Source organism: Lycium barbarum, chromosome 8 (genome assembly GCF_019175385.1).
Source record: "Lycium barbarum isolate Lr01 chromosome 8, ASM1917538v2, whole genome shotgun sequence".
NCBI lineage: Eukaryota > Viridiplantae > Streptophyta > Magnoliopsida > Solanales > Solanaceae > Lycium > Lycium barbarum.
Window position 1 is genome coordinate 4,053,548 of NC_083344.1, and position 9,857 is coordinate 4,063,404.

General features: G+C 31.3%; 1 protein-coding gene across 1 annotated transcript; it reads left to right on the forward strand.

Moving 5' to 3' along the window:
- Positions 1–7,567: 7,567 nt before the first annotated feature.
- Positions 7,568–9,493, forward strand: LOC132605754 (uncharacterized). The gene is made up of 2 exons (XM_060318981.1): positions 7,568–8,279; positions 8,991–9,493. Exons 1-2 carry the CDS (start codon positions 7,788–7,790, stop codon positions 9,054–9,056), a joined length of 558 nt encoding a protein of 185 aa, XP_060174964.1. The 5' UTR covers positions 7,568–7,787; the 3' UTR covers positions 9,057–9,493.
- Positions 9,494–9,857: the final 364 nt, after the last annotated feature.

The following is a 9,857-nucleotide window of genomic DNA, read 5'->3' on the forward strand; positions in this document are numbered from 1 at the left end:
ACTATATACATTCGCCGCAATAAATCATAAAACCTCATACCTATTCTAATTGATAATGTTGTCCATGATGCTTCATTTTTGCAATCAATAACAGAAAAGTTTTGATGTTTTAAACATGAATTAATATTTATGTGACGATAAGAATTGTAAAAAGAAAAAGAAAATATAGTTTTTTGATCTTGTGATTTAAATATATTATAATATATGTGTGGACGATAAAACAATATTGTCACTGATAGAGTTTTTAAGCAACAAGGTCAAAATATGATACATTGATATGTGTGTTTATGGAGCTATTGTAGATAGAAGATAAACAAAACTCGTCGCACATACGATGTTCGCACCAACTTATATTAGCTTATCATAATTGAATAATAAATGAGGTGATAATGCACATTAATTAACCACAATTAGTAATAAAGTATGCAAATAATATGCATTATATATTCATTATTTTGATGTAAATATCGCGAGCAAGTAAGTAATTGAGTAAAATGTACACCCTTTTAATCAAACCCAATAATCCATAAGCCAAGAGGTCCCTTCAAACTTACACCTACTCCCTATGTATCGTTTTAAGTAATTGCAAAAGCAATAACAGATTAAACAATAATGATTTTCCCTCTTCTTTTCTTATTAAGCTTATGAAACACAATTTGAGACATGAGAGAGTTGATAAAATAAATTATTTTTCATTTTAGCTCCAAACAATTTAGTGAAGCAATCTATTAATTAACAAAATATTACTTGCATTGAGAATTAAGTGACAGCTCATCACATTTCCCATTCATATTCCCCTTATATTGGCTCCAGCCTGGAAAACATAAAACAGAAAAACAATAATACTCTATTGTCCTCTATTGGATTAACCAATTATTAAAAGACGTTAGGTAATTGTCGCCCATGATGACAAGAATGTCTCTTATAAGTTTTGTTCTTCTGTTGCAGACATAAATTGATTAATGAAAACGCCATATTAGGAGAAATTGATTATTAGAGGAAGAAAAAAAAAGCAACATATATTTCTCATATAAGAAGAAATTGAGTGTCCACTTTTCTTTTTAACTTATTTAAAAAGAAGTCATCTTCTTATATTGTGGAGTAAGTTTTAATTTTAATATTTTTTTTAACTCTTAATGATAATTCCTTATAGGAATAACAATGATATGACATGTTTAAAATTATAAGCTTCGAAAAACATAGTTAGTATGTTATATACATTCTTAATTTAAAATCACAAAATAAAAAATAAAAATATTTATGAATATCGTGTTCAATCAAACTAAACCACATAACACGAAGTAAAAGAAGTACTTAATTTAACATGATATCAGAGTTTAACAAAGATTCCGAATTCGAACCCATCGTCACTCATGAAAGAATAAATTATATACGCATATTAAGAATCTTCTGCCACAAGAATTACGACACTTCAGTAGACGAATCATCACTGATCATATTTCCCTATTAAATAAAAAAAGAAAAAAAAAACTTTTGTTCTATAAAATGAGGAAACAAATCTTATCCTCCATTTGTTATTTGTTTTTCATTATTTTTTCCTTTTTTTTTTCTTTCTATTTTTTGTAAGCAAAAGTGTAAATTTTGCCCTTATCTTCCTTCTACTCTCATTTACTTTGTTCATGCACACATTTCACCCTTACTTCACCATTCAATGTAACCAAGGGCGTTGCTAGCGCTACAGTTACTAATTTGGTCAAATTAAATAGTTTTGGTCCATAATTTTATATTAATGTTAAATTATTTAATGAACATGTATAAATTATTTATTTAGAACCTAATCATTTTAACTGATCAGAATGTTGGCACAATAAATTAGGGCTTCTCTACACTAGACACCTGTTGACACAATAAATTAGGGATTCTCTACACTAGACACCTTTGTACTATGATTTAGTTACCAATAAATTCACTACATTTCAAAATCAAACACTTACTACACCATTTATATTATGAAATCCTGTCACTTACACCCTACCCATATGATGTTTCCTCTCCTAAAATGATTTAAACGTTTTATGTAATAGAAATCCTATACAAATGAGAGTTCATCCAACTAAGTATATTTAACATAATTTTGAAGTGAAAGAATAAATAAAAAATCAAAATAAAAAAGAGAAATTTCTATGTAATAAATATTATAATTAAATAAAATGACAAATTTACTTACCTATTTAAGGTGCAAGAAAGTTATTACTAATAGTTGGTATATCTCTTTAATAATTTGTGTTCATTTTTCTATTTATGAGTTTCGAACAATAAATGTTTCAATTTTTTTTTTTTAATAAAAGGTATGAATAAAATTTCTTGTTAAGCATTTAATCTTCGCTTTAAACTTTTATGAAGTTACTCTGAAAAAATGTCTTATTTATAGTGTATTTTGTCTTTTAGTAATTATATTTTAATATATTTAGTTAAAAGCATGCATCATCGGAGGTATAAGAGTAGAATTTTCATAGTACAAAAGGTGTCCGTGTTTGATTTCAAAATACAAATGGTATATCCCTCACTGAATCATTGTAATGGAGTGTTTATTGTAGTTAAATCTTGATTCTGACACTCTAAGTTAAGGTGTCTATCTGGTCACTAGCTAAGTTGGAGTGTCTAACTTACAGAAAATGTCAAATTTATTATTTCACCCTTTATAACTTTTTTTTATAACTCTTAATTAGAGATCTTTATTTTTTACACATAAAAAATTTAAAAAAAATATATAAGAGATCTAATTTTATTTATTTATTTAAATTATAAGAGATTAAAAAACCTTATTTCCTCTCCGATTTAAAGGTTATCTAGGTGTTAAGCCTTCGGCTAATGAATGTAGCCACTATTTTGCTCTTTGTTCTTATCCAACAGCAGCTTGCAGTCTTCCACAACTGTGCCGGTTCACGCGCCGTTTAAGTCACTATTTTCTTATGTTATGTCATTTTCGGCTATCGTACTTATCGCTCAATTTTCATGCATATCACCTTGCATATCTTATCGGGTCCCCTAATAGCCTCACTCGCGTCTTTTACCGCGTTGGTTCACGTACATTCCCTTGTGCCAACTCATCTTCCTTTCATAAATTGAAACGTGGCTATAGATATTTCGTTTCGTTGTTTAATATAAATTTACAACTGCAATAGGTCGTTTAATTCGGGGGATAAAAAATAGTACTTCATCCGTCTCAATTTATGTGATATATATAATTTACTCAGATCTGATTTTTTTTGTTTAATTTTTTTTTTTTTAAATTTATGGTCTAAAATAAAGCGTAAATATTTATATGGTTGTAAATCATTTCATTAAGGGTAGCAACAACAACAACAACAATAACAAGCCCAGTATAATTCCACCATGTGGAGTCTGGGGAGGGTAGAGGGTACGCAGACCTAACTCCCACCTTGAAAGATAGGGCGACTGTTTTCGAAAAACTCTCGGCTCAAGAGAGGAGAACAAGAGAGGAATTAAGGGTAAAAGGGATTAAATTATTTCTAATTATAGAAATATATCCTTCTTTTTGGAACAGATTAAAAAGAAAAGTGTATCACATAAATTGAGACAGAAGGAGAGGGAGTAGCACTGTAACAAGTTTTATTCGTATTTGGTTAAACCTTTAATTTCGAAATTAATAATTTCAGGATTATATGTACAATAATTATAATATAATATTTTTATCACGCTCAATTTGAGATTAAAATTTAGGGATTAGTAATTTCGGGATAAATACTAAAATAATAAAGATGTTTTTCTTCCAACGTCATTTATAAAGTCACAGTTAAATTAAAAATGAAATATTTTATCTGGTATAAAGTCGACCATTTAATTTATATTGTACTCATAGTCCCTAAAAAAGACCCAACATCGACCAATAAAAGCATATTCACTATAAATATGTTCATTGTTTAATTTCTTATTATAATTCCTGTAGAACCTGTTCACTGATCATGACCATATAGTGTACTTTGTTATGTCTGAAGGAAGGCGATGTACTTAGTACGCGTTTGGTCATTCGATTTAAAATCATAATTTAAAATTATGAGATGAATTCAACATTTGAACATGCATTTCATCTCATGATTTCAAATTATGAGTTGAAATTCCAAATCATTCAAAAAGACATAATTTGGAGTTTCAAACCAATATTTCAAAAATTTTAAATATAAAATTTGACTCATAAGTTTATATTTTGTAAAAAAGACACATAAGTTGATAGATATTTTTAACAATTACTCCCACCAACCATTTATCAACCTTTATTTATGTCTATCATGTGGGAGGATTATATTAAAGAATAGTTACATTACTATTCATGTTAAATTTTCTTTTTTATTAAACTAAAGTTTGATCAATTGATGTTGTATTTTTAGAAAAGCCTTCTAGTAGCGTATTAATTTTGTTATGAACTATAACTTGCTCATTTGGTAAGATTGTATAAGAATTGAGAATATTTTAATATCTTTCACAACTTGCGGGATTTTTATGTCTATAAGAAAAAATATAATTTAAGAAATCCAAGTTACATGTCCAAACATGATTTCATCTCATGATTTCAAATCATGTTCAAACTGCTCCTTAAAATGTTAAGTTTAACTCATGAAATGATGAAAATATAATCCTTTCAATCCATATACTATAGACTGCGACGGAATATACACACACTCATTTACCATTCATGTTAGGCACAATTAAAGTTACTCCATATAAAAAACTTGCGCCAATTTAGATTGATAATATAGAATTGAAACATATTTTCTCTATTTGAAAACATAAATTAAAGTATTTTTGGTGTGATTTGTTTAACATAGTCATGATAAATACATTAAAAAGCCTTTTATTAGTTTGATTTGATAATTATACAAGCTATAAATGAACAACAAACCAATAAAAAATGATATCAAAATTTGGCAAGTTTGATTGTAATTATTTAGTTCAAATTGATTGAACCATTGCGACTCAGACAAATATTAAGTAAGTTATGACTTAATTCTTTTGGTTTTTTCTCCCATTCGGCATGCAATAACAACTTTGAGATCTCAATTAATTGAATTCTTCTTATATAAGATCAATTAAAAGAAAAATTATTTTCTATATATTATTTTCTTCTAAATTAGCTAAATTCTCACTTATCCATATATGACACACCTGATTGTACAACTAGGTCCGGTACACTTTCACCACATGGGATTCCTTCATTTAATGGACCCACAATGTCCACCATACCAATAATTGATAATTCTCCTAATCCTTTCTGTATTCCTGCTGGCAACAGTTGCCGCTATGACTCAATTCATACTCGTTCATATGGACAATATTCTTCATATTTTCTCGTATGCAATATTTATATTAAATCATTAGTCTATCATAATTATATATTGAATAAATTGAATAAAAATTCTATTAGCAAACAATATTTTTCTGTAACATTTGTAATGATAAAGATTTAAATATGATTTTCTCTTATATTTACTACGGCGATCACATATGGGAGCTGACGCATGTATACAGTGCCGAGAATCAGTGGAATATGATTTTTCCGAAAATCCTCAATAGAAAATACAGATTATTCCTTCCTTACACTGTCTAAAAGCTTTTTAATACTAATTTTTTAAGAAGAGTTCGTGATTAACCAGATTTTTATATACATTGAACCTGCTTGAATTACATTTAGACAAGTAGAAGCGGACAGACGAGCAATGATGCGATATGGAGATCGTGATGAAATCACACATTTATTAGTAAAAATATCATAGGCAGTCTATTTTACATCGCCATTTAACCTATACTCGTCTTTTTAATTTTTTTGTACATATACAACTTTAGATATGCAGTGCCTGAATTTAGGCTTGACAAAATCAATTAAGACGCATTGTATGAAGTTACATATGGCTAGATTTTAGTCATTTTTTCTTGACTTTCATTTATGTCCTTCTTCAAGCAAAAATGACTGAACTTCGATCATGATTGAAGTTTAATAAAAATTGCCTAAACTTCAACCATATATGACAGAAGTTTAAGCTGAAATGGCTGAAGTGAAGCGAAAATGACTGAACTTCACCCATGTATAGCTGAAATTTAGGCAAATTAATTAAACTTCATCCATGTGTCTGAATTTCAACCACTGCGTCCGAAATCAGACTTTATGAAGACTAAATTAAGACTCTCCTCATTACTTAGAAAAACAAGTCACCGTACAACATACGAGGTGCGTCGAGAAGATCAATTCCGTCTTGATCGAGAAATCACCGCGCAAAGGGCCACATATAGGTGGTCACCGGTAGGTTAATACGTCTAAAGTTGTCTATAGCCGATGCACTATAAAAAACTTTTAAAAACCAGCACAAGTTAAATAACGACATCAAAAGACATTATACATAAACAGGCACTCAAACTTGGTCTGTCAAGTAAGCACTCCAACTTTGAGAGTATATATATAGACGTCTCAACTTGTTCCCACTATGCTTCATGGACACTCAATGCTGACGTGGCACTAACGTAACACGTAGATTTTGGAGGTGTCTAGTTGATCATTTTGTAAGTTGGAGTATTTAATCAACACAGTGGAGACGAGTTAAGATGTCTAGATATGCCTCAAAGTAGGAATATTTAGTTGCTGGCTGAGACTTGTTTACCCCGGATTCGGATAATCAATTAGATTTGTAAATGGGTATAGGATGCGTGCTTTGTTCTTGATGTGTGTTGGGTAAAGAAAGTGAATATTTGAGAGCACCTTAGTAAAACGGCTAAAGATGATAGTTGGCTAGTAAAACAAATGTCTGTGTATAATGTATGACACTTGATGGATGGAATGCAATAACAACAATAACGAGTGGCCTTGGCCGATTCAAATAATGAGAGAGATTGTATATATGAATTCTTCTATTACAAGTGTTCTTGAAAAGTAAAAGGAGCCAACCCCCACAAAGGAGGGGGATATGCCCTATTTATAGTGACACTCCCATGGTTCTCCTACAATATGAGTTAATAAAATAATGACAACAAGGACTGTTCTGCACGGATTTGGTGGGATTGGACTGACGGCGCCGCCTGACACACGCAAGGTAAGTAGTTGACTATGGCAGGACGCTACTGGCGCGTGGCCCGCATACACCGGTCACACGGACCAACGGCTACTCGGACTAACGGCCACGAATGCTCGGGTCATCGGGCTTGGATGTTCTAACGATGTCGAAGGCAGACCTGTCGGTGCTCATGCCCAACTCCGGTTCAAGCATTACCCCGGTCTAGGGCGAACGATATCGCCACCCCATTCCCATTCCTTGCTCCGGCTTCGTTCCTCCGGTTTTTCTCGTATCCGATATTCACCGTATACAAGACTAAGTTTAAGTGTCTAATTACTTGTTATGCCGTATCAGGATTGAGTATTCATGTACCTTTCCTTATTTATTAGTATGGTGAAAAGAACCTTCTTCTTTTTTTTTTTTTACCTATCATTATACTGCTAGCTAGCTAGCTCCAGTGCACTTCACCACATGGGAAAATACCTTATAAGGGACCCCACAATGCCAATAATTGATAATTCCTCCTAATCCTCTCTGTAGTCCTGCTGGCAACACTTGCCTCTAAGCTTCTCCTTGTTCTTCATATGTTCTTATTCTCCTCCACCACCATCATTTTCATTTTTTTTTCTAAAAAATAAAAAATAAAAATCTCACCTTTTAAACCCACAAAACCATAAATTTCTGAAAACCCCAAATCTTTTTTTCCTCTCTTCCTATGCAATAACACAAAAAAAAAAAAAATTAAAAAAATTTGGTAACATCAATATGCTTCTTCTTCATCATAATCTTGGAAATTCCTTTGTTATATTTACATTTTTTCTATGTTCTTTATGTCTATTGATAGAAGCAAATTCATCTATTTATGAAGTTCTTAAATCCCATGGATTACCAATGGGATTATTACCAAAGGGCGTGAGGAATTTTACATTAGATAACTCTGGTAAATTTGTGGTTCATTTAGATCAACCTTGTAATTCAAAATTTGAGAAAAAAGAAAATGAATTACACTATGAAAGATATGTATCAGGGACTTTAAGTTATGGACAGATCGATTTAATTACTGGTATTTCAGCTAAAGATTTGTTTTTGTGGTTTCAAGTCAAGAAAATATATGTATCTTCATCAAGTTCTGGTGTCATTTACTTTGATGTTGGAGTTGTTTCTAAGCAGTTTTCATTATCTTCATTTGACAATCCAAAAGAATGTGTTGCTGTTCAGGTTACTACAGATCTTGAAGATGATGTTGGCAACTCTAAGGTCTTGTTTTTTTCATGATTGTTTTGTTTTCTTTAGTACTATGTTTTTTTGTTTATTGTGAGAATGAATCAATATCTAGACATTAAGTCCGGCTAATCTTGATTCGCGCCTGCTTAAGTACTCCCTATCAGGATCTTTCATGTTATGTTATATTATATGTTTTTTATAGCAGCATTTCGCTATAGCAACAAAAAAAGCATAAGAACACGTTGTTATAGAGAGGTTTGACTTTATTTGTTTCTAAAGATTCTATGACTGAAGAGGGGCGAATCGTTGAGTATTGGAATTTGAAATGATTTTGAAGTTTACTTCTTGGTTACAAGATGTGAACTTTAGTCCTTGGTAGCAATCCAATTACCAAATGGATTGTCCATCTGTGTGATTTCTTGAAATGTTTTTTTTTTTTTTTTTGGGTTTATGTCTATTTTGTTGATAAAAGCTGACAAAATTCTATCTTAAACATATATAGTTAGTACAAGTATTTGCACAAGTTGCTGGCAGAATGTTTCAAGACTGTAAATTTTGTTGAACTTATAAGTACTTTGCTCTTTGTTTCTGTCAGCATTATGCATAATGTGCCATAAGTAGTACAATCTTGAAGTACCTTTTTCTTGTCAAATTGTTTCAATGTTTCTTGTTACTTTTTTAGCTGACACCAACAAGTTTGGAATTGGTTCATAACTGATCGATTGGTTCTTTTTATATGTGCAGAGTCTATCCAGGAAGATTCAATACAAGCTTGATCAGGGGAAGAATATTGACAGGGCTGTTTTGTAGAATATGCAGGTCAAAAATTTGGTTACAAGAATTGCACATAGCTCAATCAAGTTCTTTGGATGTCTGTCATTCCTTGTACGTAAATGTCTGCAGAGAGTTTTGTCTGTCACAAATTGTGCTATGCTGGTTTGCTAAAGACAGATGCGAATTCAGAATCTAGAGTCAGTGAGTGAAGTCGGAATCGAATATTAGAAATTGGAGGAAAACAAGAGAGTTGATGCCAATTGCTACAAGGGGCATCTTAGAGTACTTGGAGGTTTGGGGGTATAGGGGGATACAGGTCATCTGCTCAAAATATGAAATTTCTTTCTCAGATAAGGTTTGTTTCTTTTGTTGGATTCATTTATGGACATAGTTATAAATTATCACTTTTTGTAGTTGGAGACATAGAATATGAAATAATGAAATAAATTTGCATTTTTTTCTTTCTTGTACTATTTCCTGTCTTTGTATTTTGACAGTGGTTTTGCTTTAAATAGGGGTTGATTGCTGCTAATATGCATTAACTCATTCTTAAGTAAATCATAGAAATCATCTATTTATGATACTAAACTTTGATTTAGTCAACAAATGAAAAAGGTTTTGCTGGATAAGCTTATATGGATAAGGAGCAAGTTCTGCTTTGCAGTGCAGAGAGAGTGGTCCAAAACAAATAGGTTAAATTTTTTGAATGACATTAGTCCGATTCGCCTCGCGCCCATCTCGACTATTTGACCTGATACTTCTTACTAGTACATGTACTAAGTAACTTAGTCCACTAAGGCTCGGGAATGTGAAAAATCGTCTATCCACTAAGGCTCG